At 45.1% G+C, this 22544-nt stretch overlaps 1 protein-coding gene across 4 annotated transcripts in view; it reads left to right on the forward strand.

Moving 5' to 3' along the window:
• The window catches only part of Arel1 (apoptosis resistant E3 ubiquitin protein ligase 1), a 52778-nt gene that overhangs the window by 25160 nt on the left and 5074 nt on the right, over window positions 1-22544 (forward strand). For all 4 annotated transcript variants that reach the window (XM_028771867.1, XM_028771869.1, XM_028771866.1 and 1 more), the window contains exons 3-17: window positions 2248-2308; window positions 3255-3481; window positions 4926-5163; window positions 9994-10163; window positions 10375-10555; window positions 10748-10995; window positions 13335-13412; window positions 14597-14738; window positions 14843-14964; window positions 17344-17419; window positions 17879-17988; window positions 18840-19019; window positions 19438-19563; window positions 21432-21561; window positions 21641-21699. In XM_028771867.1, the coding sequence (XP_028627700.1) occupies window positions 2293-2308; window positions 3255-3481; window positions 4926-5163; window positions 9994-10163; window positions 10375-10555; window positions 10748-10995; window positions 13335-13412; window positions 14597-14738; window positions 14843-14964; window positions 17344-17419; window positions 17879-17988; window positions 18840-19019; window positions 19438-19563; window positions 21432-21561; window positions 21641-21699 (2103 nt within the window). In that variant the 5' untranslated portion in view covers window positions 2248-2292. The remainder of the gene's footprint in view (window positions 1-2247; window positions 2309-3254; window positions 3482-4925; window positions 5164-9993; window positions 10164-10374; window positions 10556-10747; window positions 10996-13334; window positions 13413-14596; window positions 14739-14842; window positions 14965-17343; window positions 17420-17878; window positions 17989-18839; window positions 19020-19437; window positions 19564-21431; window positions 21562-21640; window positions 21700-22544) is intronic.

The following is a 22544-nucleotide window of genomic DNA, read 5'->3' on the forward strand; positions in this document are numbered from 1 at the left end:
TTTTTTTTTTTTTTTTTTTTTACTTTTTTTTTTTTTTTTTTTTAAGGAGGTGACTTTTGAAAAGGCATTGAGACAGGGCATTCAGGGGGTGTATATGCGGGTATAAAGGTTCTGATCTGGGTAACAGGAATCTGAGGGGGAATGATGAAAGAGTATGTGAGGTGTGGCTAAGGAGAGTAGTGTGGGGTGGAGCAGGACAGACAGGGCAGAGAGAACCCATGACAGTCATGGCGGCTATGTGCCAGCAGTAAGGAGGGAGGAGAGGGAGGGAGATGGTGAGGATTACTGGCTCAGAATGTGGCCTTGGGGAAACTCAGAGCAGGGTAAGTGTTTTAGGAAGTTTTTAGGGTTGTGATGTTAGAGGATGTTAGAGGAGGTTAAGAAAGGTCAGACCAGTGAGTGTACAAGTGACAGAGCTCATGCTTTCCCCATGGTCTAAGAAGAGGAGAGTCATCCGGGGAAAAGTAGTCATTGGCCCTGGGTTTTAAGTAGTGAAGAGGGTTGTGGTAGAGGTACTAGAAATGACTTACTGGAAAAGGTCTAGGTGATGTAAAAGCCAGCACTAATAATTTGGTTGAGAAATAATCTAATAGGAAAAAATACTGGCCAAGGGTTCAGCAAGGCAAAGGTGACTATTTCTGGTGTCAGAGTGGATGTTATGCTTGGTGCTGTTCTCCCTGTACCTGACATAGTAAGCACTTAGTATTTGTTGGATGGCTTGCTTTAATACAAGTTGTTAACTTCTTATAAAGATTTTCAGTCATCACATTTGAATAGTATAAAGAATTCCCTTGAAGGGTAAGATCTGTTGATCCAGTGAGAAATCATGTTCTTTGTAATTGTTAATACATTTCTCCCTGGAGAGCACTGGGGTCAGTAGAGGTTCCCTGAATGTCCTGTCAGCTCTGAGGCAGAGAAGTTATGATGCTGGCTCTATAGATAAGCAGCACAAAGACTAAAAATTCACTGTGCTCCGGTATGGCTCTAGGCTAACGTGTTAGCCCATTAAATCCTAATAATACCCAAATGAGATACAAGTGAGTATTATCCCCCTTTGACAGAGAAGAAAAGTGGCTCTCAGTAGAGAGATGAGATGGCTTGGCCAGGCTCACAGTTTGAACCTATGAATCTAACTCAAGGATCAAGGCATCTATCTGCCTTGCTCCTCTATATTTACTATTTCTTACACTCTCTGATTTTAGAGCTGTCATTGCTCTGATGAGTTATGCCAAAGTCATGCTAAGGAGATGAAAATACTAAATCTTAACTTGTTACAGCTACAAAAATTGTCACACCCACAGAGGTTGTATGGTTACTTATAGCCCTGGCCCTTACTTCCTGCTTCTGGCTTGGTGTTTGCCAGCTGCCTCACGGTGGGGAAAAGGTTGTAGCTGTCAAGAGACAGACAGGCCTTGCGTCTCAAGCCATGTCACCTCTCTTTTTCTTAAAAACTTGAAGCAAAATCCGATATAAAAGCACACAGGTGCCTTTTCTCTTTTTCCCTTTTCAAATTGTTGTGTGCTCTCCAAGGTCGGAGTCTAGAAATCTTAGATGTCTTGTGTCTGAGTGCTGGGTGCTGATGTACACATTGGGGGAACAAGTTGAGTAACTGAAAATTTCCCTTCAGACTCTGGTTTAGTGGACACCACTAAGGATGGAAGCTTCTGTCCCCGCTCCTTTTTGTCCCTGCTTAGCTTTCTGTTGACGTCATCTTCCTTAGGGCCCATCAATTTGTCTAGTCGGGAATGTCATGGATGACTTCTTTGTACCCGGTACTTATTATTGGATGGCCCAGAGTTCATTTTGATTACATAATGCTAGCATCATGATCATATCTACTTGTAAAACATAGCCTCAATTTATATAGCTAGTTTTTGGATTGCTCTCGGAGGGCAGATAACATGAGGGAAGTGCTTCATTATCTTGTTTCCCTGTACTCTTCATGGAAGACGGAACCCAGAGTCTAAGGAGGTGAAAGCTGGATCCTTTCATATGTATTTAGTACTAAAGTAAGTGGCTGCTTGCAGCATTCTGAAAACAGTGAGTAGATCCTAAACCTTTAGGCAGAGTGCCACCATCTTACTTTATTTGTGTGACACATGGCATAGGGCCCCTATCAAGCTTGGCAGAGAGGACGGGATATTAAGGCACTAGACTAGAGCTGGTAGGCTTACGACATGTGCTCTGCTTTATCTCCTGAGGTGGCTTTAAGGAGAGTTGGAGGACACTGACAGTTTTCTTTTGCAGTTGCAGCTGTGATCCTCGGCTGTCTGCTGGTATTGAGGAGACCTGATGTTTTACGTTATTGGTATGTGATCAAATGTTTATTTTCTTGTCTTTTGGTTAATGTCGTCTAGTTCCCATTTGCCTCCTTATCTCACCTTCTCCTTGAAAATGGAGCTAGAAACACCTTCACTTGTGCCAGAACATACCTTCACACAGCTGGCAGAGTTCATTCATTTGGGAAATATTTATTGAGTAATTATAGTCTGTGCCAGACACTGCTAACTGTAAAGTCCAAGTCAAAAATCTGCCTGTAAGGAGTTTATAACATGAAGGGGGGAAGCAGGAAGAAGTTGGTAGATACAGAAGTTTGAGGGGGCCTAAGAGAAGGAACACCTAACTGATGGGGCTTGAGGAAGGCTTTTGCCAAGTGGATGAGAAGACAAAAGGCTTCCAAGTGGAGGGAAGCAAGAGCACACTGTGCTGAGGGCACACTGTGCTGAGGGCACACTGTGCTGAGGGCACACTGTGCTGAGGGCACACTGCTGAGCACCTCTGTGAGGGGAGCACGGCAGGAAGGGGTAAGGGGCTGTGCCTGGGCTTCGTGATACAGAACAGGGTCAGCAGACTGTTTTGTAAAAGGCAAGAGAGCAAATAACATTTTGGTTTTGGCAAACATACGGTCTCCTTCCACACACTCCACTCTGCCTGGGTGGTGCACAAGCAGTCATAGACAGTTTAGGACTGGCGAGGCGACATTCCAGCATAACTTCATTGACAGAAAACAGTGGTGTGGGGTTTGCCCTGAGATCATAGTCACCTACTCGTGCTCTAGAAGTTTCTCTTTACCTGTTACAATGTTTCCTCCCTCCCTCCCTCCCTCCCTCCCTCCCTCCTTCCCTCCCTTCCTCTCTCCTTCTTACAATCTCACAGACACTTTGACCTCCTTTAAGCTTTGTGGGCTGGCCAGTCTGTTCTGTAGCCGCTGTAATGTGTAACTGGCAGGTGGTTTGTGTTTCTCTTTCATGTAGGTGGAATCATAGTGTCTGTGGTTGCATTCTTCTTCACAATTAAGTTCCTCTTTGAGCTTGCCGCACGTGTAGTCAGCTTTCTTCAGAATGAAGACCGTGAGCGCCGAGGGGACCGGACTATTTATGACTACGTGCGGGGAAATTACCTGGATCCCCGGTCCTGCAAAGTGTCCTGGGATTGGAAGGACCCCTATGAGGTGGGCCACAGCATGGCCTTCCGAGTGCATGTAAGGGAATGTTTTTGTCTCCATATTCATCATGGTTTCTGAGTCATTTGCTTTCCAGAGCCCAGTGGTGTCTTGGTGGTGCAGGCAGGAATGTTAACATTTTCCCCTGTTTTCAGTCCCTCCCAGGCACTTGAGAATTGTTACTATCTGGAGAGCGTGAATTTTCCTATCCTGTGGTTTACTGGGTACATAGCTTTGAGGAAGTGTAAAGCCTAATGGTTTGTTTTTTTTGTTTTTGTTTTTTTTTTTTCAAATTAGAACAAAGTAGTGAGGCTGGTTGGATGCACAGTTCTGATGCCAGCACATGGGACATAAGCTCTCTCTGATCAGGACTTCAAGGTCACCCTGTGTACATAAGGGTCTCAAAGCCCATTCTAAGCTATATGGGATTCTGGCTCAAAACAAAGCAAAACAAAAAAAAAACAAATCTTTAATTCCAACACTCAGGAAGCAGAAACAGGCAGATCTCTGTTAGTTCTGGACCAGCCTAGTCTACATAATGAGTTCCAGGGCCAGGGCTATATTGTGTGACCTTATCTAAAAAAGGGAGCGAGGTGAGAAAGAAAGGGTTAGAAGGAAAGGTGGGAGGAGGTATCATAGATCAGGGTAGTAAATGTAGCTGGGAAAGCCCAAGCTAGCCCACTTTCTGTTTGTGTAAATGCCACCCCTCCTTTTCCATTGTTGTTGTTTCTGAAACAGGATTTCTCTTTGTAGCTCTGGCTGTCCCATAATTCACTGTATAGATCAGGCTAGCCTTACCCATAGAGATCCACCTGCCTCCATCTCCCAAATTCTGGGATTAAAGGTGAGGGCCACAATGACTGCCTGGCATTGTAGCTGCCTTTCAGTTGGAACACACCCACACTCGTCTTCTTTCGGCTACTTTCTCATTTGCATAGTTAGAATAGTTGTGTGTGGTCCACAAAGCCATAACTACTTACTCTCTGTCATTTTATGAAGGAACTTTACTACCCATGCAGTGACTCTCCACTAGAGAGAGGTAGCATTAAGTTTGGTGTGTGAGCCTGAATCCCTCAACCCTGGCCTGGTACCTCCCTTCCCCTCAGTGCCAATGCTAGATACCGTGCTGCTGGTCAGCTGCCTTTACGTTTGGGTTAGCATTGGTACTCAATAGAGCTGGGACACTGATGAGGTGGCATTTGCCATTCAGAAACCTCAAGTATTCTCCGTGTCTTCTTGACTTTGTAGTGTATGCTGCCATGTCCTCTGCACAGGCAAAGAACTTGTCCATGATTTATTGATTGTTGTGTGTATAAACTTGCCTCTCATTCCTAAGACCAGAACTAGAAGGAGCCAGTGGGCACAGCAGTTTACCGTTGAGACCTTGGGCGGCTGCTTCCTCTGCCCCACACTCTGGTCACGTGAGAAGTGGTCCGCTGCCTCTTCTGTACTAATGGGTGCCTACCCCTCTCCTCCACTGCAGTTGTTCTATAAGAATGGACAGCCTTTCCCTGCACATCGGCCCGTGGGACTGCGAGTTCACATCGCTCACGTTGAACTAGCAGTAGAAATTCCAGTGACCCAGGAAGTCCTCCAGGAGCCAAATTCTAACGTGGTAAAGGTGGCCTTCACTGTGCGCAAGGCTGGGCGCTATGAGATCTCTGTGAAGCTTGGTGGATTAAATGTGGCCTATAGTCCCTACTACAAAATTTTTCAGCCTGGTAGGTTCTTGGTTCATTCCTTGGTTCTCCCTGTACCCCAACATTCCTTATTTCTGCTTCCTCTTCCTTTTCCTTTCCTTTTCCTTCCCTTTTCCTTTTCCTTTCCTTTTTCCTTCCCTTTTCCCTCTCTTCCCTCCCTTCCCCCCTCCCCTCCCTTCCCTTTCCTTTTCTTTCCTTTTTCCTCCCCTCCCCTCCCTTTCCTTTCCTTGTAGGGTGTGGTGGGATGCAGGGCCTCATGCTAAGTATGGGCTTTGCCTCTGAACGGGACTGGTAAAAAACAACACTTAGATTGAGATTTTGCTCGCCTGCCACAGATTTCATCGATTTAAATATAATGGTTGTAAAACTCATAGCTCGGCAGTCCGTTTTAGAGGATTTTCATTATGGTACGGAGAAACCACAGACCCATTAGCAACTTTGTGGCCAACCCCCCAACTACAAAAGCTGTGAAGTTGCCTTCTTTGGACAGTTCTATCAGTGTAATCATAAACTATGAGGCCTTTCTGACTGTCGTTTGACTTAAGGAGGTGCTTTTCAGGTCCATTGTTCTGTGTCATGTGTAGTTCTTCATTCCTTTTACTGCCAAGGAACATGCCATGTACTGTTTGTCATCTCTTTGTAAGCTGTGGACATCTAGGTTGTTTCTTCCCATGGGACTTCTTGACTACTGTAAACATTTGTGTACAGGTTCTCTGTCTCCCCACCCAGGATTCATTTGTTTACTTATTTATTGAGAGAGGGGCATATCTGGGCCCCGGTGTGCCCGTGGAGGTCAGAGGACGACGTGTGAAGTCAGCTCTCTCCTTCATCGTGTGGGTTCTGGGGTCACACTCAGGTCAGCAGGCTTGGAGGCAATGTTTTCTTCCCAAATAAGAGAAGTAGTATTACTTTTGTGGTTTTTCCAGCATCTGTGTGTGAGTTTCTTGTGTGGGCATTGTGTTTGGATTTCTCCAGGAATAGAATTGCTGAGTAGTCAGTCTGATGGGCTCTGAAGGGCCTAGGATACTAGAATAGAAAGGAGATACATTTTTCTGATTTTTTTTTTTAGACCTTTTTAAGTAAAAGCACCAAATCTACTAGTACTGTCAATCTGTATTTTACTTCATACTGAAGTGCGTCCTCTGTCTGTGACTCCTGCCTCTATGTCAGGTGACAGGTACTGACTGACACTGAGGTCTAAGCTGTAATTTCGACTCTCGACTCTTGCTTCTGCAGTATAAGTGTTTAGTGTTTGGGAGTCCTATCTGCTTGTACCTTTCTGGCATTTTTTGAATATGCCATTAGATACTGGCTAGTTTGGTATCACACGGAAATAATAGGACATTGGCTAACTTTGAGAGTTAAATCCTAATGGTTGGAGTCTCTCTGTTTGCCTGGTGTCCAGTTCTTTTTCTCTAGAGCAAAGGAAACTGAAGACCACATTGACTCTGACTGAACCGCATTGTGGCTCTCCTTTGCCTGAATGCCGCATTCAGAGACTGTCCCCCTGATTTGCCGCATCCTTCTTGCCACCAACGGAGAACAATCTGTATTGTTATGTAACATCTCTGTCTAAATTAAGCTGCTTATGTTGAGAATTTTATTCTCATGCATGATAAATAAGAGGGGATACTCTTAGTAGTTTTCCAGTGGTCGCATCTTTCAGACTGTTGCATAGTACAGCATCACAGCCACGCTTCTGACATTACTACAGTTAAGGTCCATGGGGCTGGAGAAAGGACTCAGCAGTTTAGAGCACTGGCTGAGGACCCAGGTTCAATTCCTGTCACCCAGATTGTGGCTCACAACCATCTTGTAACTCCAGTTCCAGGGGATCCAACAACCTCTACTAAGCCTCCATGAGCACCAGGCCTGTATATAGTGCATACACATACATGCAGGCATAGCACATACACAGATAAAAGTAAGCTTTAAAGCGTTATTTTAAAAGGACACAGATCTTCTCTGACGTTGTACAGCTCCCTCCCGTGCTGCCCTTGTGTAGCTGTGTTCATTTTTGTTCCCCACAGGCTCATTTCTGATGTCCTGAGAACTCAGGAATCTATTTTCCATTTCTTTACTTTTACAAAAACCAGTTACAGTGACCCATGTCTGCAGTGATCTGTTATTCTAGCACTCAGGAGATAGAGGCAGGGAGTTCAGGAGTTCAAGATCTTCCTTGGCCAACCGGCGATACACAGCCTCTGTCTAAAACCAAAGCCCCAAACCACAGGTCAGCATTAAGTCCTTTGAAGAGTGTTTGAAGTAACCTCTCAAAACTGGCTGAATTCTTGGGCGATCTATCTGTGTTGTCACGTGTATGAGCACTTGGTTCTGTTTTGTGGCACCGTTCAGTGGAATGAATATTTGCTTAGCGAGTCACCCATTGAAGGACACCCTGATTGTTTCCTGTTCCTAGCTATTCTCACCAATGCTTCTGTTAACATTCACGTACAGATTTATTTATTATTTATTTATTTATTTATTTATTTATGAGAGCATTTCTTAAAGTAAATGCTCTGGAAGATGTTTGTCAAGACATTTGATGATTGCATTTTTAGTTTTTTAAGAAAGAAATTGCTAAATTCTTTGCCAGAGTGGCTGTAGCATTTGGACTCCGTTTCCTCACATCCTTGCCACTGTGATATTGCCACTTTTTTATTTTGGACATTCTGATGAGTGCGGGTTTAACTTGCATTTCCCAAATGGTTAGGAATGCTAAACATCTTTCCATGTGCTTATTTGACAGCCGTCTTATCATCTTTGGTAAAAATATTTTTTCATGATGTTTTCATATTTTTTAATAGAAAATTTTGGGTTTCCACTCTTGTTTTGAGAGTTTCTTTATATAAATTCTATGCACTAGTCCCTTGTCCAACAGTTAAAATCAGCTTTTCTTTTAGTCCTTTTAGGATCTTCCATGTTGTAAAACCCCTTTTAATATTGACAAAGTACGCACACACACACACACACACACACACACATACACACATACACACACACATACACACACACACACACACACACATTTTTCTTTCATGATCATGCTTTTGATGTCAAAGTTCTCTGGATAATTCAGATCCTAAAGTTTTTTCTCCAATGGTTTTTCTAAAGTTTTATTGTTTCATATTTTATGTCAAAGCCATGTTTCATTTTTAGTTGATTTTTATATGTGACACTTGTGTCAAGGTTCTTTGATATATTTTTTTTTCCTCGAAGTTCTCTGGTTGCCCAAGGACCATGTGTTAAGAGAGTTGTCTTTCCTTCCTGGATAGACCTTTGCACCTTTGTCAAAAATCTGCTTGAGGTTCTTTCTGTATGATCATGTAGTTGATATGTCTGCCCTCTCCTAGTACCAGAGCCTTGCTTACTGTCTGTCAGATCACATGCACTGGCTCTACTCCACTTACTCTTCTTTTTCAAAATTGCTTTAGCTAATTCCAGTTCCTTTTTCTTTCTCTACAGATTTTGATATAATGTCTAATCGTATGAATAGTTTCCTAAGAGTTTAATAAAAATTGTGTTAAACCTGTGTTTCAACATGGGCAAGTTGACACATCCTCTCTGTTGAACCCTTTAATTCACAAGCATGGTATACTTTATTTATTTGGATGTCCCTTAACACCCGTGCACAGGGACAGCACTAATTGGACTCAGTGGGTTAAAAAGGAAGACACGGAGCTGGGAGGGGCATGTGGTGGTGATGGGCAGACATGGACGGGTGTGTGCGTGTGTGTGTGTGTGTGTGTGTGTGTGTGTGTGTGTGTGTGTGTAGGTATGATCAAAATATATCAAGGTTTCTCAGTGTAGCCCTGGCTGTCCTGGAACTCACTCTGTAGACCATGCTGGCCTTCTACTGCAAGATCCGTTCTGCCTCAAAAGTGCTAGGATTAAGGGCATGTGCCACCACTGCCCGGCCATGTAATTTTTTTTTAAAGATTTATTTATTTATTTTACTTATGAATACACTGAAGCTGTCTTCAGACACACCAGAAGAGAGCATCCAATCCCATTACGGATGGTTGTGAGCCACCACGTGGTTGCTGGGATTTGAACTCAGGACCTCTAGAAGAGCAGTCAGTGTGCTCTTAACCACTGAGCCATCTCTCCAGCCCCCCAGCCATGTAATTCTTAAGGAACAAATTCTGTATTTTTTAAATCAGTTTTCCTTGTGCACAGCATTAATGGCGTTCCATGTACAGTCTTATCCTTTGTTAGATTTGCATCTGCCTCACACCCTTTGATTTTGCTTTCTCCATTTTCAGTGTTTCATTTCTTATTTTATTTATTTTCTGTGTGTGTATGAGTGTGGGCATTTTCCATTGGCAGGTATGCACATAGAGATTAGAGGACAGCTTTGTAGAATGTTTTTCTCTCCTTCCACCTTGTCATGTGTTCTGGGAGTCAGATGTAGACCACCATGCCTGCACAGTGCCTCATTGTTAATCGATCTCACCAGTTTCTGGCACTTTTTTTGGCTTTTTTTTTTTTTTTTTTTTTTTTTTTTGAGATAGGGTCACCTATATAACACTGATTGTCCTGGAACTCACCATGCAGGCTGGCCTTGAACTCACAGAGATCCACCTGCCTCTGCCTCCCTGATGCTGGGGTTAAAGAGTGTGTCACCATGCATGGTTTAGCACTCACTGTAAAGGTGTGCCTCCAAGGTTCTCTGAGGGACTGCAGCACTGTATTTGTGCTTCTCAGTTCTTTCCTCATTTCCTTTGGTGCAGAAAGTGGTTAAAACTAACAAGGAAACAAAAACATTTCCCAAAGCAACAACAAAACCCAAGTTCTCACAGTTCATTTCTGTGAATCTGTTTTTTCTTGGTCTTCATTGTCTTGTTTCAGGAATGGTGGTTCCTTCCAAAACCAAAATTGTGTGCCATTTTTCTACTCTGGTGTTGACATGTGGACAGCCACACACTCTGCAGATAGTGCCCCGTGATGAATATGATAACCCAACCAACAATTCCATGTCCCTGAGAGATGAGCACAACTACAGCTTAGCCATCCATGAGGTGAGTGCCGCCTTCTCTCTTCCCTGTCCAGGACGGTCAGACTCTCCTGGTACCCTTCCCCCATCTCTTCTCCCTGACTTCTGAGCCTTCTTGGCTTTATCTGGCCGTGCCTGTCCCTTTAGGAAGTGTGAGACATAGATTTACGGAGCCACAGGGAAGCTCTTTGTGAAGCAGAAGTGATGCATGTGTCATCTCCCTTTGCCTCCTGTAGCTTGGTCCTCAAGAAGAAGAGAATAATGAAGTCTCGTTTGAGAAGTCAGTGACATCCAACAGGCAGACTTGCCAGGTGTTCTTGCGGCTCACCCTGCATTCCCGAGGTTGCTTCCATGCCTGCATTTCATATCAGAGCCAGCCCATCAACAATGGCGAATTTGACATTATTGTCCTTAGTGGTGAGTTGAAAGCTGTGACTTGGTCTTTTCTTAGCCATTTTCTCTTTGTATGTCTGTTCTCTGACTCACCCCACAGACATTTGAGAATTGAGCCATCTTTACCTAACCACCTTGTAGTGTGTGAAGTGACCATCAGGAGGTCAGTTTGCACTCCCCTGATTCCTATTTCAAAGCTTACTCCTTGCATTTCAGAGAATGAGAAGAATATTGTTGAACGCAATGTGTCCACTTCAGGAGTGAGCATTTACTTTGAAGCTTACCTCTACAATGCTAACAACTGTACCAGCACACCATGGCATCTTCCTCCCATGCACATGAGCTCTTCTCAACGCCGGCCCTCCACTGCTATTGAGGAGGACGATGAAGATTCACCCTCAGAGTGCCACACCCCTGAGAAAGTAAAGAAACCCAAGAAGGTGTACTGCTATGTGTCACCAAAGGTTGGAGCCTCTACTCTTGCTTTACCCCTCCACCCCCAACCTCCCAGTCTGTATGTGGCCAGCATATAGTAATAGAAACTCTAAAGTGACAGTCTGGGTATCAGTAGGGCAGGGTCATCTCTATGTAGTGTTTCTGTGACAGTAAGAGAGGCTTGCTAGCATGGACCAGGAGGTTCCCGTCTCTGCTGCTGCAGTGGTTTTTTTTTGTGTGTGTGTGTGTATAACAATCACTGTTGGCCCCTTATGCTGTATGGAATCAGTTTGATCTTTCGTTCTGTGAAAGCCCATTAAATGGTTGTCACTACCAGGCTTGAAGATTGTAATGAAGAAGTTTTGGCAGAGGCAGAGGAAGGTGAATTTCCCAAGCCCTGAACGTAAAGGTGCCTTCTTAGAGGCTTTCTTTTGACTGTTTGTGTTTATACAGTCCTCACAAAAATGAGACTATTGGAACATCCTTATTACATCTCTTAATTTCATAATCAAGACTGGCTTCAAATTCCTTCCTCCCTCTCGTCCCTTCCCCTCCCCTCCCCTCCTCCTCCTCTTCTTCCTCCTCCTCCTTCTCTTCTTCCTCTTCCTCCTCTTCCTCCTCTTCTTCCTCCTCCTCCTCCTCCTCCTCTTCTTCCTCTTTCTCTCTCTCTCTCCCTTCCTTCCTTCCTTCCTTCCTTCCTTCCTTCCTTCCTTCCTTCCTTTCTTTCTTTCTTTCTTTCTTTCTTTCTTTCTTTCAAGACAGGGTTTCTCTGTGTAGTCCTGGCTGTCCTGGAACTTGCTCTGTAGACCATGCTGGTCTTGAACTCAGAGACCCTTGTGCTTTCTAATGTAAATATTTATTTATAAATCTAGCCTTCGTGTGGAATAGAAGGGATGACAGTGAGGTAGTAAGTGGGGTGAAAAATTGCAGAGGAGCAGCATTGAATTAATTATTAAATTTGGCAAAGTGTTTTTAGCGTTGTTTGAAGTTTTCTTTAAAGAACATTGGTCTTTAAGTCATGGGGGAAATGGAGGGGTTGGAGATGTAGTTCAAGGTAGAACATGCCTATAGCATGTGAGGGGCAGTCCAAGCACTGAAAAAGGGAACAGTGTATGACAATATTCACATAACATTTTTGAAAACAGACAGATCTTACATTATATTCTCTTTTATAAATGGGAGGAGAAGAGCCTTCCTGGTCATGCTAGGTTATTGAGGTAACTTCTGTGTGAAGTCCGCTGTGCTTCTCTCCAGGCCTCTCTGCACATGTATATGTACCTTCTTCCTGTCCCATGTCTTAGTTAGGGTTCTACTGTTGTGAACAGACACCATGACCAAGGCAACTCTTGTAAGGACAACATTTAATTGGGGCTGGCTTACAGGTTCAGAGGTTCAGTCCATTATCATCAAGATAGGAACATGGCAGCATCCAGGCAGGAATGGTGCAGGCAGAGCTGAGAGTTCTACATCTTCATCTGAAGGCTGCTAGCAGAATACTGGCTTCCAGGCAGCTAGGAGTAGGGTCTTAAAGCCCATAAATACAGTGAAACACCTACTTCAACAAGGTCACACCTCCCAACAGTGCCACTCTCTAGGCCAAGCATATACAAACCACCACAGCCCCCATCCATGCCAAGTCCTTCGTACCATTCAGACAAGAAGAGAGAGCCAGGCCAGGTGGTGGTGGCGCACGCCTTTAATCCCAGCACTTGGGAGGCAGAGGCAGGCAGATTTCTGAGTTCAAGAGTTCGAGGCTAGCCAGGTCTACAGAGTGAGTTCCAGGACAGCCAGGGCTACACAGAGAAACCCTGTCTCGAAAAAGCCAAAAAAAAAAAAAAGAAGAAGAAGAAGAGAGAGCCAGGCATGGTGGTTCACACACCTATAATCTCAGCACTCAGGAAGCTGAAGCAAGGTCACTGTGACATCAAGGCCTAGTGAGTCCCAGTATAGCCTGGGCTACGGAATAAAACCCTGTCTCAAGCCACACCAGTGGCATCAACTAGATAGGGAGCAGTAGGGGTGGCTGTTGTTTGCTCCTGTGTGGGCGTGGGAGTCACTGAGCAGCAGCAGGCAGGGCAGGGTCCTGGCTGTTCTGAGGTGAAATGTTCTGTGCTGAGAAAGTGAAGACCTAATTGCAGACATTCTACAATGAGTGTCAGACTGGAGCATTAGCATGGCGTGCGCCTGGGAAATTATGGTGTCAGATAGGGGTTGAACTTTGCCTTCACAGACATACTTACTTTAGTACTGCCTAAATTATCCTCTTGCTGTTATGAAAACTATAGTCAAGGCTTTGGTGTTTGTATTGTAATACCCAGACTGGACACTCTTCTTCATCACTCACTTCCTTCTCTATGTCGGCCCCCAGCAATTCTCAGTCAAGGAATTCTATCTGAAAATCATCCCCTGGCGCCTCTACACCTTCCGAGTGTGCCCTGGAACCAAAGTAAGTCAGACCTCGTGCTGGGTAGACTCGGCTCTGGGATGCTCAGTCTTCTTTTTCCTTGAGGGCTTTCAGTATATAAAATTTCTTTCTCTATGTACAGATTTATTTCCAAACAAAGAAAAAGTTATCTCCTCATCAAAGGCCACAAACATATAACTCTTCACAAGAAGTGTGGTGACGAGACTTGGCACTTTGCCAGTATGTACCAGTAGCAAATCAGAATGCATTACCAGTGTTTTTGTCTTCAGCACCACTTTCAAAGGATGTCTGTGTCTGTGCCCACACATGGTTTCCTGTGTGCTAGAACTCATTCTATGAGAAGGAATGTTTTTATATGTTAAAGAATTTGTCTTTTTTTGGTTTTGTTGTTTTTAATTGCTCTGGGCCTAAATCTAAGCTCTAACCTAGATGTGTTTGTAAAGATCATTTTCTCCAGGCAGTCTGGAATAATAGCTGCAGTTCTGTATGTCCTCACTTGTATTCTCCATCTTAGAGTTCATGGTGAAACACAGAGTTGCCTATGATCCTCATTTAAAGGCAGTTTCTCTGACTCAAATAAACTTAGTGAAAACTTGAAAAGGGACCAACAAGATGGCTCAGTTGTAGAAATACTTATCAGTCAAACCCAGCCACTTGAGTTGATCTCCAGAACCCATGTGTGCTGGCACATGATCCCAGCACTCACTGCAGGATGGGAGGCACAGACAGGAGAATTGCTTGAAATCTCACAATCCAGGCATCCTGGAGTATTTATCCAGCAAGTCAGAACCAACTCCTGAAGACTATGCATGGCATGGGCATGCACACTAAAGCAGAAACAGAAACAGACAGAAAACTGAGTTGTAGAACACTGACGTAGGGCTGATGAGATGGCTCAGCAGCTAAACGTGCCAGCCAAGCCTGGTGAGCAAGTTCACTCTTCCAGACCCATATGGTGAGAACCAATGCCCACAAGCCGTCCTCTGACCTCCACATGTGGCCCATGTGCCTACACACATACACACACACTAAATAAATATATGAGATAAACGAGATATGTACTCCTGGCAGGTACGTATTTGGAACAAACCAGGATTGCTTTGTTTTTGTTGTTTGTGTAGCAGAGTAGACATATGAGAGGCTTTGTTGGAATGAAGAGATTTATAGATTGAATTAACCACTTTCTTCTAAATGGTGTGTGCTAGTTTTCATACCTTGGCCCTGACCCCGTTCATAAGCTCCTCACGCTGGTGGTGGATGATGGCATTCAGCCTCCTGTGGAGCTCAGCTGCAAGGAGAGGAACATCCTCGCGGCCACCTTCATCCGGTCCTTGCACAAGAACATCGGTAAGGATGGGGAGGCGGTGAGCCACGAGGGTGTGTATCTGTAGAGACGGGGTGCTCCATCACACGGCCCAGAGTAAGTCGTGATGAACCTTGCTGCTCCTCAGGAGGCTCCGAGACCTTTCAAGACAAGGTGAACTTTTTCCAGAGAGAGCTTCGGCAGGTCCATATGAAGAGACCTCATTCCAAAGTCACCCTGAAGGTCAGCAGACACGCCTTGTTGGAATCGGTATGTAACATCTTCACTTGCAATTTCTCCAGCTAAGGAGCTCTTCAGCATTTGACTATATCCTGTAGTGCGTCCTTTTTTTTTCTTTTCTTTTAATGAAACATAAATTCCTTTAAACATATCAGAGACTCTGTGTTCGTCTCGTTGTGTATACTTTATTATTATTCTGGATTGGGGCCACTGTGTTAGAGGCATGCGACTGTGGGGGAGACTGACAGCCATCAGCTCTCTGGTCTGTGCTGATTCGTTCCCGGACACTCTGCAGTGTAGGGAGTGGAAGTTGTGGCTGGAGAAGCGGTCTGTTAGTGCACCCCTGGGGTAGAGGCTTCTGTTGGATTAGATGGAAATAATTCTTGTTACTCTGGTCTGGTAGAAATGGAACACCTGGTGAGTATCTGTCCCCCACCACAGACACTGGCCTGGCCTGACATTCCCCCAGAGTGAGAAGGCTTAGTGGCTATTCAGAAAGTGTGTGGTGTTTGGCTCTGGTGGGTGTGACTGGCAGCCCCTTGCTTAGCCACGCCCCCGTGTGGCTTAGCCACGCCCCTGTATGGCTTAGCCACGCCCCCCGTGTGGCATGCGCCCTGCGTAGCCTTGCTGTGAGGTAGGTAAAGATAAGGAGTGGATCATCTGCACTTCACTGAAAACCACGACTCCTTCGCTCTTTCATTACAGCTTACTACCTGAATCCTTTTTTAAAAAACACTTTATGTAAGAAGTTTTTCATTAATAAAATGAAGTTTGTTTAAAAAAATAAGAAATAAAACCGAAACAATTCTAACTTTCAAATTCCACCTTTAAATCTAGGTTAGATGGTTTTGTTTGTCTGTTTTTCCTCTGGGGAGAAGTTGTCCCAGTGTAGACCAAGATGGCTTTGAACTTGCAGCTCAAAGTTCCTCCTGCTTCAGCCTCATGTTTGCTGGGACCATGGGGGATTTGCTTCTATATTTGGATTAGTTTTTCATTTAACTTTTTATTGATTCTTCATAAATGTCATATCATACACCCCAGTCCCACTCTCTTTCCCATCCCTTCGTATTTGCCCTCTGCCCTTGGAAATTCACCCCTTCCCCCCAAAAAAAGAAAAAAAAACCCTCATTGTGGAAGCTGCAGTGTGTCCCACAGGATACCCCTTGTCCACATTTGTATACTTGAAAGTGTTCACTGCAGTGAGTCAGTGCAGTGATTTGAGGCCCTGGCTTCTGCTTCACCATCAATACTGGAACTTCACTGGGACTCCTCTTAGATCTCCTGTTGTTTCCCTGTGTCTTGGAGACCCTAGGGCTTTGTATCTGTAGGACCTGACCCCCTTCACACATTCCAGCCGTTCATAGATGGAGTAGATGCTGGGGTGGGCCAACTCAAAGCCCTGGATCTGGACCTGGGTGGTAGCTGAGCTGGTCAGCCCACCGGCTCTCCTGTGCTTACACCACGAGGGCCAGCTCACCATCACTGCCCCAGCTCATTCAACCAATACTGAGGCCAGCACGGGGTAGGGGCGATTTTCCTGGTCTCAAGTCCTCAGGGCCAGGTGTTCACACCCATGCCAGTAAGGCCAGCTTGACTTTGCTGCCATCAGAGGACCAGGGCCAGCTCTCTCACATTCAGGTCCTCAGGGCTAGCTCACCTGAAACGTCCCCTCTACCCTCTACCACCACAACCAGGGCCAGCACCTGTGTGCTTCCTGGGGGAGATTGGGGGGCAGCTCTCCCACCCACCATGCCCTCAGAGCTGGCAGTCAGCTCTGTACAGCCCTTAGATATCAGCTTGGTTCCATGAGGCAACCCAGACCAGGGATATTACCTAGCCTTTGGTAGTAACATACCTACTCTGCTGCAGGGCCATGAACCCAGACATGGCCCTTGGAGGCAGCACAGGCCAGGACCTCACCATGGCCTTAGGTGACATTGCTGTCTACTCACATTAGGCTGTTTCTGGAGTCTCCAGTCCCCCGTCTTCATTGTGCCCACATCTCGTGTGTCTTTCTCTTCCATCTTTCTACTACTTCCTGGCTCATCTTAGTGCCACACAGGCTTCTGGGTGTCTGGGGTCATCTCAGGAGTGCTATGTTCTGCCAGTGCCGTGTGGCACCAGGCAAGGGTCATCTTGAGTATGATCTGCCCACCTGGACTGCATGGGGCCAGACTGAGATTGTCTCTGGTGTGGTTGTCCCCAATTTTTTAAAATACTGAATTTCTCCTGGAGATCTGTGTATTTGAATACAAGATAATATCATTGAGTCTCACTTGTGTACCATTTATCACTTCCACGTAGTGGTTAGCTCGGTGGGCAGTGGTGCTGCTCTTGAGGTTTTATCTTTAGAAGCTGAGGGAGGCCAGCCAGTGTTCTAACAGCTTCCTTCTTCGCTCTGCTTTTTAGTCTTTGAAAGCCACTCGGAACTTTTCCATCTCAGATTGGAGCAAGAACTTTGAAGTGGTTTTCCAGGATGAAGAAGGTGGGTTTTGAAATTTCATTTTATCGTTTTAGTCTCCTTCCTACTTCCACTCTCCAAAAGAGCTCAGACCAGCCCCTTCAAACTCCCCCAAAGAACCAGCTTCTGTGAGTGAGGAAGGAAGCCTGGCTGAATGGCATGGTGGAATTTAGAAAACAGAGACATGGGGGTGAGCGCTTACAGTTCACACCAGAAGGACAGAATAACCGCTGTAGATGCCGAGTGTCCATTTCCTGGATCTCTGACCTGTGTTTCTGTTAGCTTAGTGATCAGAATACCTTGGAATCTACAGAAGGAAGTGGGGTTTTAAGAAGAGCTCACCACGTAGGTGAGCTGCATTGAAGAAACAGGTAGTGGAGGAGAGAGAAGGAACGGGAGAATGTTAGGTGGTAACTAAAGGGAGAGAAGTAATAGTTGGTGGTGTAAGCCAGCATCACTTTTAATTTTCATTATACTTTTCAGCTTTGGATTGGGGAGGGCCTCGCCGGGAATGGTTTGAGCTAATCTGCAAAGCACTGTTTGATACCACCAGTCAGCTCTTCACCCGGTTCAGTGACAACAACCAAGCACTAGTGAGTCCATGCCTTCCCCATGGGGGGTGGAAAGCTACACTGGATACACAGAGGTTCACACAGCTGACCTCGGAGGCTGGACCACTTGAATCATGCTCTTCATGTGCTGTGTGTAATGAGCTAGTCAAGCTGCCTACCTTTTATTGCTCTGTCTGTAGAATGGGAAGAAAGAGTTGAGCACTTGGCTAAGAGCCTTGTGTTGTAACTTCACTTACCTATAGTAATTAAGCTTTTATCCAGAGAAAAAAGCCTGAGGCTGTTGGTTTCCGTATTAGAGCTTTGACTAGAAAGGAGTCACAGGTAGAGGGTGTGACTGTTTGAGAAGTTCTCATTTAGGGACAGGCATCACAAACTAATCTAAGGTTCTTCAGTGGCCGTTGTCCTCCAGTCATTTTAAATCACTCAACTGTCTGCTCTGTGATCCTTAAACTGAAATCTTATTCCCTTAGCACTGGGTATGAGTCAGCTTTCTGTTATTGTAATAAATGCCCAATAGTTAGCTTATAAAGAGAAAATGTTACTTCACCACAGACTTTGAGAGACTTCAGCTTGCGGCTGGTTGGCCTCCGTGCTTCTGGGTTTGTGGTAAGGCAGCACGTCATAGTGGCAGGGAATGGCGAGATCTTTCTTTCACCTCAGCGCTAGGGCATGAAAGATGGAGAGAAAGAGACCAAGCAGTTCTCGTCCAGGGCACACCTCAGTAGCCTGAGTCCTGATGGCGCTCTGGTCTAGGGACCAGAATGTTTAAATATATACACCTTTGGGGGACATTCCAGCTCCAATTGCAGTACGTAGTTTTTGGCTAGAATGGATGAAAAGTGGTCAAAGGCCTTTCGTTTCCTCTTTGATAGGTGCATCCTAACCCTAATCGCCCGACTCACCTGCGCCTGAAGATGTATGAGTTTGCAGGGCGGCTGGTGGGCAAGTGTTTGTATGAATCCTCTCTAGGAGGAGCCTACAAGCAGTTGGTCCGTGCCCGTTTCACTCGGTCTTTCCTGGCCCAAATCATAGGACTCCGTATGCATTACAAGGTAACATGTTAGGTGTGCATTTTCACTAAGACAGGCTAGCCATGGGCTTTGGCATCTTTCCACATGAGCCGATTTCTAAAGTACTTTTTCCCCTTTCATTTATTTATTTTTTAAGATTTAGTTTTATTCTGTATGTATGTGTGTGTTTTGCCTGCTTGTATGTACATGCACCAGAGACGTCGCTCCTGCCCATTGAATAGAAAGAATTGGGTCCCCTGGAACTGGAGTTACAGATGGTTGTGAGCCTCAGTTTGAGGGTGCTCTGGAAGAGCAGCCAATGTTCTTAACCTCGGAGCCATCTTTCCAGCCCTCTGAGCTGATCATTTTTAAGGTTGAAGGTGTAAGTGGTATCAAGCAGTTAAAGTTTCATTCATGGAAAAGAGTGTTCATGTGCTTCTGTGTCTTCCTATCTCCTCAGTACTTTGAAACAGATGACCCAGAATTCTATAAATCCAAAGTGTGCTTTATCCTCAATAATGACATGAGTGAGATGGAGCTGGTCTTTGCAGAGGAGAAATACAACAAATCAGGTCAACTGGATAAGGTGAGAGACCAGGAGGCCTAAGTCCCTGTAGCCTGAACCCCTCTAAGGCAGCACCAGTAGGACTTTATGCAGTGAAGGAAAGACACTGCAGAGGACTGAGTACCATGCTAATGAAGCATCCTTTCTAAGCTGGTTTAGGAGTGATGACTGTCAGTGATTAGCAGTTGGTGATGTAGGTGCCTGAATCTTTTGTTTAGCACAATGCCTGTACATAGTAAGACCCTTTTTGTTCTTGTTGGGTTTAGTTTGGTTTGGTTTGGTTTTGAGACAGGGTCTCAGTATGTAGCTCAGGCTGGCCTTGAATTTGGTATACAGACCAGGCTGGCTTTGAACTCACAGGAATCCACAGCCTCTGCCTCCTGAGTGCTGAGATTACTGGCCAGATATATATTTGTTGCACATATGCTTTTGTTACATTGTGGAGTTATGCCATATCAGATGATGATGGTGAAGCTAGTCATAATAATAATAGATGGTTACACCTCATTGGCTTTGATAGTGCCGCTGCAATACTAGGTTATCAATATGTAGCTAAAAAGAAGGCAGACTGCACACCTGAGGCAGCTGAGTGTGATAACACACTGATCCCGGCGCTCGGGAGGCAGAGGCAGGCAGGTCTACACACAGAGGCCTTATCTCAAGAGAACAAAACTAAATGCTCTGTTGAGAAGGCTAGAAATGCCAGTTTTCTGTCTTTGAACTAGTGAGGTCTGTACCTTGCTTCCTGAGCTGATGTAACAAAGTAGCTAGTGAACAGTTCGTGACTGTAGGGACAGCAGCAGGTTGTTCACCTGCAAGATTCTCAGTAGATCAGGACAGTAGAACCTGTTTTCTATAATTATGGATATTATATTACTGCTATAATTTGGTGTGTTTTTTGTAAATAAGCACTTCTAGCTATGGCCTAAGAAATGTTAAGATTTATTCACATCAATGCAATTAAAGTGCTATCAGGTCCTTAAAATATCTGATCTTACAACTAATGGAGGCACTCGTTCACTTAAGGAGACAACTCTGTTTTCCATACAGACTCTCCAGGGGAATTGTTTAATGCTTTGGGACTTCTTCAGATACCCCTCGGTAGTTGTTTTGTGTGTGTGTGTGTGTGTGTGTGTGTGTGTGTGTGTGTGTGTGTGTTTATTAATTCTGTTTCTGACTTAGGAAGCTTGTCTAGCTTTTCTTTGCAGATAGACAAATTGCAGCACAAATGAGGAGCAAACAGCTAATAGGCTGGAGTTCTGTAGCAAGTTAGGATCAGGGCTGGAGTCTCCGATGCCAGGTCTCCAAGTTTCAGCGTCGCTCTCTTCGTCTGTGTACTGGGAGACAGACAAATGTGTGGGAACAGCTGTTTCCCTCACATGAAAGAGCTTCTTTGAGAAGAGGTCATTAGTGATTTAATTAAGGGAGAAGAATTAAAGTATTGCTAACAAGAGACCGTAGTACCTTCCCGTTGCATCATCGCCATTCACTGCCTGACAGGAGACCCTGCCTAATGCCCACTGTGGAAGTCATAGTTCATGGGGTGTGAAGTAGTGGTGTGAGCCCTGAAGGTCAGTAATGGAGAGTAAAAGCAAGTGTGTTAAAGACACTAATGCAGACAAGAAACTTGAGGGAGGTGCCGGGCGGTGGTGGCGCACGCCTTTAATCCCAGCACTTGGGAGGCAGAGGCAGGCGGATTTCTGAGTTCGAGGCCAGCCTGGTCTACAGAGTGAGTTCCAGGACAGCCAGGACTACAGAGAAACCCTGTCTCGAAAAAACCAAAAAAAAGAAACTTGAGGGAGCTCAGTTACTGCCTGTAGAACACTTCAAGCTGATACAGCTTCCAGTTTACCCAACGACTTCTCCTTGTCTTTTGCCTTCTGTTTCAGATTGTAGAACTCATGACAGGTGGAGCTCAAACCCCAGTCACCAATGCAAATAAAATCTTCTATTTAAACTTGTTGGCTCAGTACCGGCTGGCCAGTCAAGTGAAAGAGGAGGTGGAGCATTTCCTGAAAGGTGGGCTCCTGTCTCCTTGTGCTTCAGATGTCGGGGCCGTAGCTGCAGCGTGCCTTTAACTTGGATACTTGTGTTTCAGGCTTGAATGAGTTGGTTCCTGAGAACCTTTTGGCTATTTTTGATGAGAATGAACTTGAGGTAAGTGCTCAGGATTTGAACCTCTCATTCGCATGGTTTTTCTTTACTCATGTGGAGGGCACATGGGTGCCAGGTCAGGTATGCGGAGGTCAGAGAGCCCCTGTTGACTTAGCTGTCCCCTTCCTTCCACCACATGAGTCTCCAGATCGACACAAGTGCTTCTACCTTCTGAGCCATCTCACCAGGCCCCAGACTGCTGTTCTCGAGAGCATGCCTTATGGGCCCATGCTTGCTGTACCTTCTGTTAGTGGTGTGGCAAGAAAGTCCTTTTTTTTGGGGGTGGAGGGAGTGGGGGTATGGGATGGGAAATGAGAGGATTGAGACAGTCTCACTGCGTAGCCAGAAAGAGTTATTTATACAGGAGTTAGATTCGCTTTAAAAAAGAATTTTTTTGCCGGGCGGTGGTGGCGCATGCCTTTAATCCCAGCACTTGGGAGGCAGAGGCAGGTGGATTTCTGAGTTTGAGGCCAGCCTGGTCTACAGAGTGAGTTCCAGGACAGCTAGGGCTACACAGAGAGACCCTGTCTTGAAAAAAAACAAAACAAAACAAACAAACAAAAAAGAATTTTTTTAATGTATATGAGTCTTTTCCCTCATGTATGTCTATGTACCTTGTATGCACCTGATATCTGCAGAAGCCAGAACAAGATTGTTGGATCCCCTGGAACTTGAATTACAAACAGTTGTGAGCTGCTATGTCAATGCTGGGAATTGAACCCAGGTCCTCTGGAAGAGCAGCAGTGCTTTAACCTCTGAGTCCTCTCTCCATCCCTGGATTCACTTTGTTACCCTTTGTTCAGTAGTCCTTTCCTCATCTTTTAAAGACTGGAATGTTGAAAGTCATA

The sequence above is a fragment of the Grammomys surdaster genome, unplaced genomic scaffold (genome assembly GCF_004785775.1).
Source record: "Grammomys surdaster isolate TR1022 unplaced genomic scaffold, NIH_TR_1.0 210, whole genome shotgun sequence".
Lineage (NCBI taxonomy): Eukaryota > Metazoa > Chordata > Mammalia > Rodentia > Muridae > Grammomys > Grammomys surdaster.